Genomic DNA, 18,831 nt, shown 5'->3' on the forward strand with positions numbered 1-18,831 from the left:
CAATGAGGAAAAATGAGGAGATGTGCTTTTAAGAATTTTAGTTGTTGAACTTTCCTGTTGGAAAAAACATATCACATACATATTAGCAGTCCAGGCAGGGAAAGCTGATATGTCATAAAGCAGTGGTTTCCAACTGGTCCAGCCAGGGGGTCCAGATTTCATTAGTTCAAAGTCCACACAGTTTAGTATATTCAGCGTCGTACTTGCGTTTGGCCGTGTCATTTAGCTAGCTTGCTGTCTCTTTCAAGAGGCTGTCCATTAGTCAGTCACTCTACAGCAGGAAACTGCACTTGAAAATAAAAGCTCTGTACCAGAAATTCACTGTACTATAAAATAAAGTCTGTTTTAAAAACTTGACAGAATCAGGAGTCACTTATGTTCCATTTAGAATGGACCCGTGACCCACTTTTGGATAGAGAACCACTGTCTTAAAACATGCCTGAGAGGATCTTTAAGTGTACCTTTTGCTACTTTTTCATGTATAGATATTTTATTCTTTATTGTGCAAATTAAATTGCAGCACTTCAACAAACAAACAAAAGTCTTGGTTTACTTGTCAGGTTTGTTCTTTTCCAAAATCGTGATATATCAGCATGTTTCTAATAATAGTGAGGAAGAGGAAGTGAAATTGATTTTAAGTATGGAGTTCTACTTAAAAAAAATAAATAAAAAGGTATACTCATGATGGAGCTAACTGAAGATTTTTTTAAGAATTTGCTAGTGTCAGCTTTTTGGAAGGAGAACACTAGGTAAATAATGTATTTAGTCTTTTATATGCATCTGCTTTTGTTTGTTTGTTTGTTTTGTGAAGAATTTTATACTGCATGAAAATTCATACAAGGATTCCTTCCGCTACAAGGTACAATGGCATGCTTTTGCTTTGGTGTGGAAAAGGGTTGTCACAATATGACAGTTTTACCTTTCAAGTGTTTATACTACACCAGATTTCACAGTACCAGAAACTGTTACTACAGACAGCTGACACAAACAGAATATGTCCATTATTTCTAGGACATACACAAAACAGTTAACGTGTGTAACTCTTAGGGTTGCAACAATATGAGATTTTTAATGGTATGATAACCACCTCAAAAAATATTGGGGAAAGCAGAGCTAGATGGTAAACAAACATGGCAGCACACCGTTAAGGTAAGACAACACGTTTACATGTTGTCTTCTATATGTTCTCTGACATTTATCCTAACGATATGAGGCGGTCTTTGTGGAAAAAAAGCTTGTTTAGTGGACTAACTTTGCACTTGAAGGTTGCCCGTTCACTTACGGTTTAACAGGTCTGACGCTACTATGCGTCCCGGCTGTATCTAGGCTAACGGCTAACATGCTAACTATTATTTTAATGTCACTAGTCACTTGAAACAAATTTAGGACAGTAGGAGACAGGTTGAAATAAACCGAAATTTCGCTTTAAATACAATACTTTTCAATGTATTGTAATATTCAGTCATTGTGCAAATTAAGAAATGTTGGCCGATTTATACCGATTACGTGCCGCTGTTATTGTGCATCCCTACCTTTCAGGAATGAAAACAGAAGGGTTACTATTGGTGAAACAAATGTTTTATCACTACAGTTCAATGACTGAGCTGTCTGCAATATGTGTTGCATGTATTGTTGAAAGGAATACACCAGCTTTCAAGTTCTTTGACTGTGCTGGTGTTGTATGACATTTTATAGCTGAATTTCGATTTCTCAACAATCTACATCATGTACACTTTAACACATCAACAAAACAATGACCCACAATCCCAAGAACAAAGCAAAACAAGACAAAAGAAACAAAAAAAAACCCCAGAACAATAACACACATTTACCCCACATTTAAAACAAACAAACAAACGCAACATTAGTATCTTTATATCTGGTCAGCTTAAATACAGATGTGAAATATAAATGAACATAAACATATGTCATATAAGTATTGAAATATGGTTAATCTCTATCTAGAACATGCATCTTTAGTCCTTTACCAATTGAAAATTTAACAATATGATCAGGGCCTCTTGATTCTGACCACTTTATTCTCATATACCAGGTGCCCTTGTCACACCTATCTTACATTCTTACAAACCAGGTATGAGTTTACAGTCCATGTTTGTATGTAGTCATTGCTTGCAATACCTCTATGTTTTCAAATAGTACTACTACTAATAATACCCTATTATTTCAAAATGGGTTAATTTGTTCTTTTCGAAATGATGCATTTCTTTTTTTCCAGTGTTAAACTGGAGAGGGGTATGTGGATTTCCAGTGTTAAAGTAAATGTTTCTTAAAGACAATTGATGACAAAATAACCAATGATAATAATAATACAACTTTTCTCAGACCTCACTGAATCCACTTGTATATTTTGAATGAGTTTATACTAATGGAAAAAAAAAAAACTCTGGTTCTGTTGATATAGGTGACAGTTGGTCATAGATATACAGTATACAGGACAACCATCCATGTATAATAAAAGTTTCTGAGTTGTTTTAATTTATTCAATGCGCTTAGACACCTGTGTCTTTCTAAACTGTATTGCCAACTGCTCAATAGTTATGGTCAGTAAAAGGGGAGATAAGGGGCAGCCCTACCTCATTCCCATGGTGAAGGGGGGAGCAGGATATGCATCATGATGCTATAATACAGGTAGGGTTGCAGCGGTATACGGAATATTAAAATTGATGGTTATCAAACTGTGTACATTTGCTTATCTACAATATTGAAGAAAAAAATGCAACTACACGGAGAATCTCTTAATTTTTGTCATTTTCAAAAGGGAGAGATTTTACAAAAACTTATATGTAAAAAAAAAAAGTTTCAAGAGAGGTTGCAGTGGTCAGTTTTTCTTATTTGCACAATGAATGAACATACATACACTGAAAAGTATTTTATTTCATGCCTCCATCTGCTGGTGGGTCATCAAGATTGCTCTGATGTTCATTCTTGAAGAGATTTCTGCAGAGGAGACTTGATTACTCAAATTAGGTGTGGAGAGGAGAGGATATATTGATATTGGTTATTGGCCAAATAAGTGGATTTGTATCACACACACACCGTCTGATTTTATCTCCAGAATGTCAACAACAGCTGGCCTGTGTTTGCATCTTGGTTGAAACAGTCACCCATTTCAGAACTTCTAATGTAATAAACAATTGTAAGATGTGTCCCTGTTATGTCTTGAAGTAGATACACCGATCAGAGAACTTACTGGTAAAAGTTGATGTATTGTTTTGACACAGTTTGATCTTGAAATATCAGTGTTTGTTGATTTTCTACTTTGCTGTCTTTGAGAGTGTTCCAAGTAGTTAATTTGTAAAAATGTAGACTTATTGTCATAAACCGTGGTGAAGACGAATTCACTGTTGTGTTGAATGGTTTCATCTAGCATAGGAGACAATGTCATTGAGTTATTATTGTTTAAGGGGAGTTCAGTGAGCTTTCACCTTTCGCAAACACAGGGACCATTGACTAAGGTGCCTGTTCTCTTCCACTGTCGCTGGCACAACTGCATGCCCCAGCCCACCCATTCCATTACTGCAGTTTCAGCACTGTCCTCCACTGTTTAGGAGCTGAAAATGCTTTTAAGTGAAGAGGGATTAGTTACATCTTTTTAATATAGTGGAGCGGCTAAGAGCTGATTTTAGGCCAAATCGTTCAGTCGGTGATACAAGCGTGAAAAGTGGTATGAGCAGTCTACATGGGTCACTTGACAAGAAAATTGCCGGAGCCAATTGAAATTTCAAGATGGCGGCCATTTTTCAAGATGGCCGCCACCTTAATGGAATAATTCAGTGATGTAATTATTTCGTTGGTGATACAAACATAATAGTAAAACAAAGCATAGAAATGGAATCATTTTTGTTTTGCTAAAACCTTACCTGGTTACCTGTTACCGTGCAATTCTGTGTCTCTTCTCTTTCTCTTCTCTTAAAAAAGGAGCGTGTCCGGAGTGCAGCAGGGAGGAGTAATGAGCAGGAGAAGCCAAGGACCCCTCCCTCCAGCTCCTCCTCCACAGGGTTTACTCTTGGCAGGCCACAGGCCTCAGATGCACGGAGGGACCCTGAGGGGGATGAACCTCACATCTTAGGTTAGCATCACAGTGGAGCTTGACAGAAAGCCATACAGTGCATCTGCAAGTACTGCATGTAGGAGTTGGAGCTGAGACACCTTTAAAGGTCTTTAATCTCTGTTAATAGCTGTTTGTGCCACCTTCTGTGTTTTTCCCATCAGAAGACCATGTGTGCCTGCTGGACTGCATTGCCCTGGACCTGCAGGAGATGGATATCTTTGCTGCAGAGCGACTGCCCCATCAGCCTAGGGACAGTGGTGGTAAACCTCCTGATTCCTCAGATCTTATCTTCCCTTCATACTCTGTCTGTCGCACCGGAGACAACCTGCTGAAAGACTGCTGCCGCCTCAAGCTTAAAGTGGAACGCAACCTGGACAAGTACGTCCTGCTCTTTGTTTAGGTGTTTTACAGTGAAATGGTGTTGGGGGCTGGTCCTGCACATGGTCTCAATTTGTCCATCTATTATTTTTAATATTGACATAGTCATATTTCTGTGTCTAAAGAAAATATTTGATAGAAATTACATTATACTTACCGCTCATACTGTACAACAATCTTAGCCTGGTTCCAGACCATAGACCCCGCCCACTCAACTGAGTAGGCTTGCATCTCTGGTCTGGCATACTGCAATGAATTTGCGATTTATCTCGTCCAAACGATGGAAGGAGCAATGAATGCCGGGGGTGGGGGCGGGTCTAGCGATTAGCCAATCAGCGCCACATTAACGATGCTATCGAGGTATTTCGCCACCACTCGCGTTAATGGAGGACCAAATTAAGGAAGCTGCTAAACTGGATTGAACAGCGATGCAGCTGGGTGTGCACGTCACGACGACGGAGACATTTTAAACGGGCAATGCTCGCTTCTTTTCGGCACCCCGAGGCATGGATACTAATGGCGTCAGAATCTGGGTGAGTCGTTGATCTCTACTGATTGGTTAGGGAAAAATCAAATTCCCTCCCCCTTGTAAATCGCCTTCAATGGAAGCCATGTCAGACTGAAGGTTCTGGGAGCTTCAGTCTGACACTCAGGCTACAACAATCTGCAAGTAGTGACCTGTTGGGCTTGCCAACAACAACAACAAGACCAGCAGGGGCCAAAACATGAAGGGTCCTATCTTAAGCCCCTTTTAAACAGGAATTTTGCAAATTTGCAGGAAAGCCTAGTCTCGCCACCAGACAATCAGAGATCTCCACCTTCTGATAGTCTGGGGACACTCCTTTCTAAAGTGTGTTTAACACACCGGTGAAAACGGCCGGCAACAAAGCAACGCCTCTTGTATTTTTGAAAAGGACACGCCTTCTCGGAAATGTGCGCTCCCCCTTTTCTCGTCCGCAAGGAAACAAACACACAGAGAGCTTGAAAATGGATGCTGAGAGATTTAACTCCGTTTTATCAAACGTGTGCTCATCCGTAAAGAAAATATTTTTTCCAGCGGATGTCTTAGTTACAACATGATTGAGCTAACTGGAGTAGTTTCATGTCGTATCCGACAACGGGAGGCTTTTAACAGATGACGTCCTGATGTTAGCTTTGCTGCTGCTGTTAGCTGTCCCTGTCAGCTGCAGCCACTGATGCTTTCTAGACATTGTGATTTCCCAAAACTGAATGAATACCACACATAGCAACACAAAACTGCTTTGCTAGCTCAATCATGTTGTAACTAAGACATCTGCTGGAAAGAATATTTTTTTCATGGACCGTTTAATGAGTTATTACCTATTACAGACACCGCTAACGGCTAAGAAATAGTAATGTTTGTTCAATCATTGTGTTTATAGACTTACAAACATCGGATTAGTCTAAACGGTGATACAGTGATGTGAAAAATGTGATACATATATATATATATATATATATATATATATATATATATATATCAGCTGTTTCCTGTTTATCCACTGCCAGTGGGTCACACGTGCGGCGTCATCAACAGTTCCTCCCACAAGTCATCAACAGCCCCTCCTGTTGCGGAAGGCCGCCTCGTTTTGTTTAAACTAACAGGTTTACGCGAATATGACTACCCTACGAGGTGGAAAATTGGGCACCTTGGATCAACTCGCCAATCTGGCTGTGTGTCTAAACGCTCGCAGCTTGCTGGCAAAATGGCCCAACGTTCGCGGAAAATCTGGCAGTGTAAAAGGGGCTTAAAAGGGACTCTACACTTAGCGCAAAGCGGTGAAGAGCACAGTATAACTGTCAGTGCTAGTTTGAGACAGATGCAAATATCATTTTCATGACCAGCACCCACGTTGTGCAAGCAGCGTATGTACTTGTGCCCATCTGTGCACCCATGGGAGTGTGGGTCTTAAAATGATGTGTGGTCAGGTTCATAGTTTGCTGTTGCTATTTCGTGGCAGCAGAAAGCGATTGTGCCATTTACCCACAAAAACCTGGTCTAAAGTCTGAATGGCACAGTATTTTCCTGCTATTTAAAGGATGTATTACTCAGATAGTAAGATGCACCTACATAGACAGGTTCACAACATGCATACACTCTGGTGTAAGGGACTGTACATACGCTGCATCTTTAACTGCCAGGAAAACACAAGGTGAGGTGCTGGGTGCTGCCCTTTTGCCTTTTCTGTGACAGCTTTCAAGAGCGCAGCAGCAGGTTGTGTCAAATAGTGTATCATAACCTATTTACCTGAAATCCTGAGTGCAGAGCTGATCTTCTCCCATGTGCTGTTTGTGTGTAGGCCTATTGTCCATGGGACGGTTGTAAAGCTCGGGGTAGCCCTGCACTAAAATAATCAACTTCTCCTCCATATTTATCACAGACTGATATTTACAGATATCTGTAGGCTGTGATTGGTTGTTCCTCATCACCTGACATGTGGTGCACTCCGCTGCATTCCAAAAGTTGAATTCTGTTTATCTCAGGGCACAGCCATCGCGCCCTGAAAAATAGGTGCTCAGGAATGCATATATGCTGCGACAGTATCATTGTGGTGTTTGAGCACATCTGCAGTGCATCTACATTAAAAACAATGAATTTGAGGGCGCAAAAAATGCGGCAAGTGTATGGCCCCTTACACACACAAGGATGCATGGATGGGGTGCAGGTGGGTGAAATAATTCATGATTAATGAGGAAAATGTGAAAGACATTCTGTAGAATGCAGAAAGCAGAAAAGAGCTGCAGAGCTGCTGTCCGACTCCCCATTAAGAGACACTGTTGTTTTTTTCCCCTGTTAAAGGGTTTTTTTTGGGGAGTTTTTCCTGATCAGCTGTGAGGGTCATAAGGACAGAGGGATGTCGTATGCTGTAAAGCCCTGTGAGGCAAACTGTGATTTGTGATATTGGGCTTTATAAATAAAATTGATTGATTGATTGATTGACTGTGCACATTTACACACAAGGAGCAGCGTAACTTAACTGATTATTTCAGAAAAAGTTAGTTCTGTTTCCTCTATGAAGTTTACAACTACAGGTCATGTTATGCCTCAAACGCATGTATGATTAGTTAAGGGACTACCTTAAACTACCTCTTTTTCAAAGTGTCATTGGATATGCCCATAGATTTAGTATAGATACAGTATAGATCAATGGAACCCGTAGCTCGTAGCCCATACAAGCCCGTAGGCTTCTATCTTTTTTGCACCTGTAAAGTGGCATGCCCTCAAATGATAAAATGTGAGAAAAAAATTAAGTTCCAAAGGCTCTACTGTGGAGCCTTTCTTTGGCTTGCTATTTGTTTTAATACCACTGACTTCAACCTTCCACCGCTTGACACATAGCCTTAGTACATCAGGCATGTTAGCATTTTGCTAAAGTGCTTCTGGTTTTAAACTGCATTTACTCTTTGTCATGAATATTGGGGGATAGCTTAGGGAGAGCAGTTGCTCACAAACTGGGCCTGGTTATCTTGAGACATAGTTTATTTTCTGTGAGGAAGCAGTAGTTCCTGATGTGCCCAGTGTCAGTATAAGACCATACTCATAATCCAAAGTCCTGCTTGTGTTTGTTGTCAGGGAGCTGAGCCATGCAGTGCCTGACATGTCCATCCATGGCAGCTTGTCTTCGGTACACTGCTCTCTGGACTTGGAGCACTACCAGCTGATCAGAGGGCTACTGGAGAACAACCTCGGAGAGCCTGTTGAGGATTTCCTGCGACCCTACAACCTACAAGACCCCAGCACCTACGTGAGAAAACAGGCAACCACATGGCCACTCTGATCAACAAACACTTAAGTCTGTGCTACATGTCGACATACAGTACAGGCCAAAAGTTTGGACACACCTTCTCATTCAATGCGTTTTCTTTATTTTCATGACTATTTACATTGTAGATTCTCACTGAAGGCATCAAAACTATGAATGAACACATGTGGAGTTATGTACTTAACAAAAAAAGGTGAAATAACTGAAAACATGTTTTATATTCTAGTTTCTTCAAAATAGCCACCCTTTGCTCTGATTACTGCTTTGCACACTCTTGGCATTCTCTCCATGAGCTTCAAGAGGTAGTCACCTGAAATGGTTTTCCAACAGTCTTGAAGGAGTTCCCAGAGGTGTTTAGCACTTGTTGGCCCCTTTGCCTTCACTCTGCGGTCCAGCTCACCCCAAACCATCTCGATTGGGTTCAGGTCCGGTGACTGTGGAGGCCAGGTCATCTGCCGCAGCACTCCATCACTCTCCTTCTTGGTCAAATAGCCCTTACACAGCCTGGAGGTGTGTTTGGGGTCATTGTCCTGTTGAAAAATAAATGATGGTCCAACTAAACGCAAACCGGATGGGATGGCATGTCGCTGCAGGATGCTGTGGTAGCCATGCTGGTTCAGTGTGCCTTCAATTTTGAATAAATCCCCAACAGTGTCACCAGCAAAACACCCCCACACCATCACACCTCCTCCTCCATGCTTCACAGTGGGAACCAGGCATGTGGAATCCATCCGTTCACCTTTTCTGCGTCTCACAAAGACACGGCGGTTGGAACCAAAGATCTCAAATTTGGACTCATCAGACCAAAGCACAGATTTCCACTGGTCTAATGTCCATTCCTTGTGTTTCTTGGCCCAAACAAATCTCTTCTGCTTGTTGCCTCTCCTTAGCAGTGGTTTCCTAGCAGCTATTTGACCATGCAGGCCTGATTCGCGCAGTCTCCTCTTAACAGTTGTTCTAGAGATGGGTCTGCTGCTAGAACTCTGTGTGGCATTCATCTGGTCTCTGATCTGAGCTGCTGTTAACTTGCCATTTCTGAGGCTGGTGACTCGGATGAACTTATCCTCAGAAGCAGAGGTGACTCTTGGTCTTCCTTTCCTGGGTCGGTCCTCATGTGTGCCAGTTTCGTTGTAGCGCTTGATGGTTTTTGCGACTCCACTTGGGGACACATTTAAAGTTTTTGCAATTTTCCGGACTGACTGACCTTCATTTCTTAAAGTAATGATGGCCACTCGTTTTTCTTTAGTTAGCTGATTGGTTCTTGCCATAATATGAATTTTAACAGTTGTCCAATAGGGCTGTCGGCTGTGTATTAACCTGACTTCTGCATAACACAACTGATGGTCCCAACTCCATTGATAAAGCAAGAAATTCCACTAATTAACCCTGATAAGGCACACCTGTGAAGTGGAAACCATTTCAGGTGACTACCTCTTGAAGCTCATGGAGAGAATGCCAAGAGTGTGCAAAGCAGTAATCAGAGCAAAGGGTGGCTATTTTGAAGAAACTAGAATATAAACCATGTTTTCAGTTATTTCACCTTTTTTTGTTAAGTACATAACTCCACACGTGTTCATTCATAGTTTTGATGCCTTCAGTGAGAATCTACAATGTAAATAGTCATGAAAATAAAGAAAACGCATTGAATGAGAAGGTGTGTCCAAACTTTTGGCCTGTACTGTATTTGTAGCAAATGCTATTTTTGCAGACACTGACATCATATAGCTACAGCAGCTTTGTCCAAAGTTTTGTGAAGAACAAGCTTCAAAATGGGGCCCACATAGGGTTTATAATTTATTGAATGTTTTGTGAGGTGTTTTATACTTCTGTCTCTTTTACTGGTCATTTTGTGTCTTTACGATGTAGTTTTTACCAAGTAGTCCCCACTGGAGGTCCAAATGTTTGTTAATGTTTTTGTGTCTCTTCAGACGGTGTTAAGTGGAGATGTTTACACCAACTTGTCATTCCTGGTGGACATGATGGATGTCAGTCTGGAGCTCTGGGACAGCCCCACACCCACTGAACAGAAACGCTCATTAGCAAGGTGGGACTTTTCTGTCTTTTTACCAACAATTCAGTCCAGATTTGCTTTCTTTCCAAACTAGTCCACACCCGGGGATGTGTTATGTATAGAGGAATAAGAAATAAAAAACAGTATATTAGAGGAGATGCAAAATCAGAGCACTGTAAATGCACTGTGTAATAAATATTAATGTAAGACTAGTCTGAGTGGGCGGAAGTTTGCTGCAGAGATCAGCCTTTCATTGGGTGGAACGAGCCACCCACTGAAGTCCCGCCCTACCACCTCCGGTTGTGTAGCAGTTTTCAACTGTTTTCAACACGTCCTTTACTAACTTTTGCGGTGTTTGATCTTGTGGGGATGTAGCCATTTTTCTGCCATGGTTCGCGTCCTGTAGATGATATTTTTGTGGGCGTGTTACACCAAAACCTGTTTCCCCCTGGCAATATTTTTGCAAGCGCACCGTTGCTGTGGCACCGCCCAGAACGATTGTGATTGGTTGAAAGAAATACAAGCAGCCGGGGCGTTTTTTTCTCCAATCTTAATGTGAGAGTTGGCCCAGCAAGACCTTTCTTTTCTTGAGAAAGGTCTGGTGAGCGAGACTAATGTAAGACAAACAATGCACACTGTATTTAGAAACATGCTTTATGGCAAAATACATGGAGCATAGTTCTGGCTGACGGCGCGGAGGCACACGTGTGCGCCGGGCCGTGTACACAGGTACACACATACACACACAACACGGAGAAAGAATGAAAGAAACAGTGCAAAGTGCACAGTGCAATGTTTAGTTTGTAATGTTTGTAGGCTAATGTCAGTAAAGTGAAAATACGTAATGGCTGGCTCGCGCACACAGACGCACGCACACAGACACAGACGCGCGTTCGTTCAGTAAAATAATTGCCTTATCGTGCGTTCACAGCAAATGCGATGGACGCGATGTCATCGCCTGTAACGCGAGTATCGCGTCACTTGATCACAAATGTCACCTTTTTGATCATCGCTTCAATCGTGATGACGCAACCCTCCTCCAGCAATTTTCTTCACCTCCCGCTATTTTCTCATCAACCATGGCTGAGTTAACTACCGTAGCGGCTCTTTATCTGTTGTGGACATCTGATTTGGATCGGAGACCCAAACGCCACCGTGTCTGGGTTCACAATATCCTCCAGAAACGCACACAGCTGCGTGAATATCATCACCTCCTGCAAGAGCTGCATCTGGATGACGGTCGTTTCCAGCGGTACTTCAGGCTGACGCTGGCCTAGTTTGAGGACCTGTTGGCCCGTATCAGTGCGAGGATCTCCCGCCTGGACACCAACTACAGACGCTCCATCCCAGCTGCGGAGCGCCTGTCCATCTGTCTCCGGTTAGTTGCTTATAATTTCTTTATGAATGGTTGGATATCAATGCTGATTGGATGTCGCAGCACAGCGTCACGCGATGTCGCTTGAAAAGTTCAAATTTTTCAACTTCAAGCGACACACGCGATGAGGCGATGGACGTGTCATCACGTCATCGCTTCATCGCGTCGCTCTTATCGCCTGAAACGCATCGCCTGAAGCGACATCGTGTGTCATCGCATCATTTACGTTGATTTTGAATGGAAACTTGTGGCGTTCATCGCGTCCATCGCGTTTGGTGTGAACGCACAGTTAGTCTTCAGCAAGTGTTGGTGCTTGAAATTGCATGTCCCAAGTGGTCTCCGCGCATGCGCAGCTCGCGCTGCTAATGGTGCTCACAGTACGAATGGGTAGTGGAAACGCGAATATAAACAGTAGAAATGTAGGAAAAATGCAAAAACGGCATTGTGGCTGTCTGCACATGACCAAGATGAAAGCCTATGTGCAAGTTCAGAGAAATGGGTCAAAGCAGTGAGGAGGAAAACGGATGATGACAGAAGGACGGACGGAGGGACAGAGGTTTCTCCATTTAATAGTAGGATTCCAAATATATAAATAGTTGTACATGTGATTTACTGTGGAAAGCATCAAGAGGCACACAAATAATTGTTTAAAAAATTACAGATTGCTCAGATTTTTCTCACTGAAGCCCAGGTGCCAGCACAGCATATGCATTTCTATTATTACCATTATTATTATTATTATTATTGTTATTATTAATAATAACAATAATAATAATAATAAACTTTATTTGTATCGCACTTTTCAAATCACTGCTACGAAGTGCTTTATGGCACAGATAAAATAGTATACACCATCAATATAAAAACATTACATTAACATTAGCATTATCACAATTAACCATAGCTGTAAATGCACCATGCTAAGCAAGCTAGCAGCTAGTATTAGGGTTATCTCTGCTCTTTCGTCCAAATATGGTCATTTCTGGCTCCGAAAATCCGAGATGGCAACAGCTACATTGACAAATTTGAGCCTTCCAAACAGGAGTCCACAAACAAATGGGTGATGTCATGGTGGCTACGTCCAATATTTTATACAGTCTATGATTGAATATTATGTTTATGTTTCTCTTGCAAAGGTTTGACTTCATGAAATCCAAGCTGCTCTTTGAGAGTTTCTCCAATGGATCTAAGTCTGTCAACCTGGTGTCTCACTCCCTGCTGGCATACGACACCAGGTGCACGGGGCTAAATACAAGCACGAGTAGATCTGATGGGACAAGGCACAATGTCTTTGACTGCATCCTCCAGCCATCCAAAACAGGCACTAATCGGGCATCGCTGCAGCTGGAACTGCATTATAGGTATCAGTGGAGAACTTTGAGGCCCATGGAGCATTTACAAACACAAGTAAAAATACAGATTTTAGATACTGTTAGATACTAAAGAGTTGATCATATAAATGGTGTTCCACCTTCCCTTAGATCCACACGTGATTCCTCCTGCTTCACGGTGGTCCTCAACAACCTGAGGGTCTTCCTCATCTTTGACTGGCTCCAGCTGGTGCGAGACTTCTTGCGTGTGCCGGAGGAGAAGGCATCGGGTGGTGCTGAGCCTCATCGGCGCTGGCCCAGTAACACCAGCACTGACTCATGCACCACCAGCACCACTGGGGCAGTCATGCCAAAGACAGTCAAGAGTGGTGTGGTCACCAAGAGGTCCACAGTGCCGGTCACACAGGACCGCTGCCTGGAGGTCAAGATCAACGTCACAGGTCAGATGAGAATGATCAGTGACTGAGATGATAAATTTTTGATTGCTTGCAGGTAGTAACTATTTAGTAATGTCATGCTTGGAACACTCTGATTACTGCCAAAAAAACACCATGAATTCTTCTAGCAACTAAGTACAGTAGCAACAACTTTACTATGATCTTAAACATTAAACAGTATCTGGCACTGAAAATTCAAGAAACTACCTCAATAAGCCAGTGACCTCCCAGGGTTTATGAGGGTTATTTGTGCACAGCATATGCCATTGTGAGTATTTTATTAACTGTGAAGATGTCATGAGCTGGACCTTCACCAAACAAAATGTTGGCATTAATGTTCCCCTGGATTTTGAACTTCAGGGAGCTGCCCAGAATAAGTTGTAAGTGACACAGTTCTTTACATATGAATTTGACCTGGCCTGTCTGTATCTTCAGGCACAGAGTTTGTGGTTGTGGAAGACTCATCCTGTCTGGATACCAACGCCATCATTCTAAAAGGCACCACTGTCCTCACCTACAAACCCCGTCTGCTGGACAGACCTTTCTCTGGCAGCCTTGCAGGAATAGAGGTGACATATCCCACTTTCACAGCACCATGTCTTTGTCAGACATTTCTGATGACAGCACTAGTTTGACCACTGCCACCATTAATCAGGATTCTTTTAATCAAAGTATCCCAATCTCAAAGACACCACTTATTTAAATAGATAAAGAATGAACTGAAATACTGCTGCTGCTATTTTTGCTCTACTATACCACCTATACCTGTACTTGCCATTGCAGATACGGTTATTTCTGGAAACTGGTTTAAGTTCTATTTGTGTTACTGATCATATTTCAAATACCGCTATCACTGCTGCTAAAACTGCAACCTGTACTATAACCCTACAACTCCATCTCCTCCTGCTCATTCTCCTCTTACCCTCGATGGCCAAAAAGTACACAGTGAAGCTCAGTACATAGTGCTACTAACTACTAACCAAATATTCAGATCATTTTATTAGCTTTGATTCTGAGGTACCTTGTCACCCCCAGGTGTTCTCGTGTCGGCTGGGCAGTGAGCAGGAGACGGCGCTATCTATCATTGACCCAGTCAATATTCAGGTGGAACTGTGTGGTAGCCCCACATACCAAAGCAGCTCAGGCCTACTGGACGCCTTCAATGTGGAGGACATCCCACCGCTGCTGGAGGTCAGGGATGAGCACTCAACCAAAATAAGACATGCAACATGTAACTGGGGAAAGCACAGTGTGGTTAGCACTGTTTGGATGAACAGATAGAACATGTAACTGTCACCAACTACATTTACATGAACAAAATATTTTGTTTTTTTCCCATATTCTGAAAAAGACAATATTCCTACTACAATATTCCTACTAAGCTGTTTACATGGCTAATGATAGTGAGTATTCCACTAATATTCCTGTTAACATGCAGCCATGTATTAATGTTTGAGTTTTGAGACATTAACGATTAGATACCCTGATGTGGTTTATCACATCAAAATACGGAAAAGTGGAACAGCTGGTGATTCTTGTGCCATTTGCCCGATGTTTCCTACCAGTGGGCTTGTTTGACTGCGTGAACTCAGACTCCTGCCTCCTCTTTCAGCCACCCTTTTAAAAAGGCCAATGTTGCAGTATTTGCATAGATCCAAAAACCTGTTCATCAGTCTTTTAAAAGTAGGTGTGTTTTTACTTCAAACCAGAAATGTGGGCTTTTCTTTTGGGCTTGCATCTCCACCCCAGCCTTACAAACTGTTTGTGAGTTGGTTTGTGTACAGTGTCTTCATGACAACGCACAGAGCCAACTGTAAACGTGCAAGACGTCGTGTGTCGCAAACTGCAGTAAAACTCCAGTTGAGATTCGTATAATGGACATGTCTTCATTGGAAAATACCACATTCAGAATAAGGCCTAAATCAGAATATCCAAACGGATTATGCTGTTTACATGATATATCAAATTCAGAATCTTGTTATATTCAGGATAAACGTAAACATAGTCACTGGGGAGAGTGGGGGTCAATGTAGAAACACAACATAGCTTATAAATGGGCATACTGCTCTTATAACACATCCAAAATTTTGTACCTATTATTGCCTTCAAGTGTTTGACAATTTTGCTTAGTCAAATGTACAGTGTTCCTTTTGGTCATAAGCCCAAAATTCAGACTCTTTACTGTTTATTACACCCACGTGATACAAATGATATTTTTACTTCTTGATCAGTGTTAAAGTCTGCCAACTTTATTTTATTTATTTATTTGTTTATTTATCAGGGACAATGCATATTAATGAACAGTGAAATGTAAATATGCCGGAATTAGCCAAAAGGCTAGTTTTCATCCGCAGTCCCTGGCCAGATCTGAGGTGGCAGCCTAAGTAATAAAAAAGTTAGAACAAGTTTAAAACAATATCATTGCCTGCAGTTTAAGCAAAAATATAGTAACAGATAAACATAGCAACAGAAACATAAAAGCAGAACAAGTCAAGACAAGACAAGTAACAATTACAAAGCAGCCTAATTCACCAGAAACAAACATAGACTGCGACAAACAACAGCAAGACAGACATAAGCAAAAGAATATGGCAGGCAGGCAGTTGTTAAAGAGCAGACAGAGGCAGCAGTTGAGTATTAATGTGTACAGGTTTGATTATTGATGAGCCATGATTTCCACTGTTTTGTGAACAAATGGTATGAACTGAGTTCTCTGATGTGTACTGGTACTGTATTCCAGTCCTGCGATGCCTTAACTGAAAATGCTGAGTGGCTAAAGGCACTTTTCCTAATGGGTATGACACACTCTCCTCGTTGCCCGGTTATTGCTTGACCTCTGTGTGATGAAAGTTCGAAGTGGAGGGGGAGCAGTGTTCATTGGTTAACTCCAGTGGTTTTTAAATAGTTTTAAAGATGGCTCTTAGAAGAGTAACCTGTTGATTTCACTTTTATGAAGTTTTTAGGCATAAGAGACAAATTACAAGGAATGGTCAAAGCCTATGCAGCAGATATCGTGATTTTTAGTATCTAGTATGGGTCAACTCCAAAAACACTGACTCCTACATTTACCATAATGCAACTCACTAGTGTCTGTCATGAGACTCTTTCTGTCTGGTAAATGCCCACATGTCTCACAATTGTTGGGAACTGGAAATGGCCAAAAATGAACAAAGGTGGCACAAGTAAATTGAAAGTAGCCGACTTGCTGTTGGGGTTAGAGCATGGTTCCAAGAGGCTTTTTTGTACATGCTGGGCTGTTACAAGGTCAAATGAACTCCGGCTTTGTCTTATGGCTTTTTTGACCAGGTTTGAGGTCAGTCTGGTCAATTTTGTAGGAGATGTACATCAAAGTCTAAAACGTCATTTCCTGTTGCCAGCAGGTGGCGCTGTACTCACTACTCATTACTAACTGTTGGCATATAGATGTGTTCCTGGTGGGAGTGTCATCATTCCTGTGAAGTTTGGGGAAGACTGGACCATGTATGCTGGAGTTATAAACTACTTCCTTTTTTTGTGGCGAGACCCCTAACTTTGACGCCATCCCACGGTCACACAGTTTGACTAAAACTCGAGCCTGTAATAACTTTTCTTCTTCGAGGTCTTTCATGCCTTAAAAAGCATTAAATTCGATGTCCAGAGGCATTAAAAAATTAAATACACTTGATGGAAAAAAAACCCATTGTTATTCATGATTTATTTTGATTATATAAACATTTAATAATTTTGATCGGAAGTGTAATGTGATGATTGACAGCAGAACCCTTTAACTGGCTATTGTTTATGGTCGGTGCACAAAGTCACAACACCGGATGCTTGGAACGCAGCGTACTGTGAACGTGCTCATGCTGTGGCGAAAGAGCGGAGGGAATATTAGCAAATGTTGGAAAAATGGGAAAATGCAAGTTTCAGCAGAAGTGGTTGGATGAGGAACTGTTCAGAACCTGGTTAAAGCCCGTCGACGGTAAACCCGGAGAGGCATTGTGCAGCGTGTGCAAAAAGATCTTCAAACTTTGCACAATGGGCGTCAATGCGGTGTAATCACACATGCTGTCAGATAGTCAGATAGTGTGTGTGTGTGTGTGTGTATGAATGAATGAATGAATGAATGAGTTTTATTTTTGTGTCATGTCCAAAGACTCATCCCTTACGGGATTATAAGACACCAGAAAAAGAAAATCATCAGTTTACAAAATCACATTCACTTAATTTGGGAGCTACACAATTTACACCAGAAAAACAAAACAAAACAAAAACAAAAATCAAATAAATAAATCAAATAAAAGTAAATAATAGTTCTTTCTCCACAACAAAACCAAAATAGATATTTTCACATATATGTTACTTTTCTTCGTTTATCCCAAGCTTTCTCTAAATAGTCAGCAAGTGCGAATACTTTATAATCAAAAATCCATTTGAGCCTCTCAGCATCATTCAACCACATCAAGTCTAAATTCTTACACCTGTTAAATAATTTCTGATGCAACTCATGATACAGAGGACAATAAAAAACAAAATGGAACTCATTTTCATTATCATGTAATTATGTATTCAGAGGTGGGTAGAGTAGCCAAATATTGTACTCAAGTAAGAGTATTGTTGCTTTAAAACAATATAACTCAAGTAAAATTAAAAAGTATTTTGCATTAAAACTACTCTGAAAAGTACAATTTATCCAAAAAGTTACTCAAGTAAATGTAACTAGTTACTACCCACCTCTGCTTGTGAGCCATTTCTAATTCACTATAGAGTGACAGTTAATGTAAATTTAGATTTTCTCAAATATTCAAGATTAGCATTGTTAAATGCTTACAATTTTGTCTATATATATATATATATATATATATATATATATATATATATATATATATATATATGTATATATATACATATATATATATATATGTATATATATACATATATATATATATATGTATATATATACATATATATATATATATATATGAAATAAATAAAAAAACTGTATCTGCAGTTGGACATGGGCATTAAATTTGTTAAAAGTGGCATTAAAAAGGGCATTAAAAAGCATTAAATTAGATTTGCTGATACCAGCAGAAACCCTGAGATAGCTTCATTGTGTTTGTGGTGTCAAAAATGTGATCACAGTTGCAGGTTAGAAAACTGGTGCCCCCAGCTGTTTTCCAGAAATTTCTCATCTCAATTTACATAGGACTGAATGAGAAAAAAATGTCTCTCCCTTTGCTTGGAAGCTCACTGAGCCAAATGTGTATACAAGTGTAAGTGTGAGTGATTCCATTAGCACATTTCTGTGACCAACACAAATTTTTCTACATTTTGATGTATAAATGTGTATGTAGAGTGAAAATTGTGGCAGTGAGAGCAGTTTGTTAAGAAATTTTGAGACTTGGAAGTTGGAAATCAGCACCAGCCACTAACCAAATGCTGGTAAAATATGCAGGTAGC

The 18,831-nt window shown here is 40.9% G+C and overlaps 1 protein-coding gene across 7 annotated transcripts in view; it reads left to right on the top strand.

Moving 5' to 3' along the window:
• vps13d (vacuolar protein sorting 13 homolog D) overlaps nt 1-18,831 on the top strand; it is a 268,286-nt gene that overhangs the window by 134,307 nt on the left and 115,148 nt on the right. For all 7 annotated transcript variants that reach the window (XM_033628067.2, XM_078170383.1, XM_078170380.1 and 4 more), the window contains 8 exons: nt 3,940-4,090; nt 4,234-4,450; nt 8,046-8,217; nt 10,164-10,279; nt 12,758-12,982; nt 13,103-13,392; nt 13,825-13,958; nt 14,425-14,580. In XM_033628067.2, the coding sequence (XP_033483958.1) occupies nt 3,940-4,090; nt 4,234-4,450; nt 8,046-8,217; nt 10,164-10,279; nt 12,758-12,982; nt 13,103-13,392; nt 13,825-13,958; nt 14,425-14,580 (1,461 nt within the window). The remainder of the gene's footprint in view (nt 1-3,939; nt 4,091-4,233; nt 4,451-8,045; nt 8,218-10,163; nt 10,280-12,757; nt 12,983-13,102; nt 13,393-13,824; nt 13,959-14,424; nt 14,581-18,831) is intronic.

The sequence above is a fragment of the Epinephelus lanceolatus genome, chromosome 8 (assembly GCF_041903045.1).
Source record: "Epinephelus lanceolatus isolate andai-2023 chromosome 8, ASM4190304v1, whole genome shotgun sequence".
NCBI lineage: Eukaryota > Metazoa > Chordata > Actinopteri > Perciformes > Serranidae > Epinephelus > Epinephelus lanceolatus.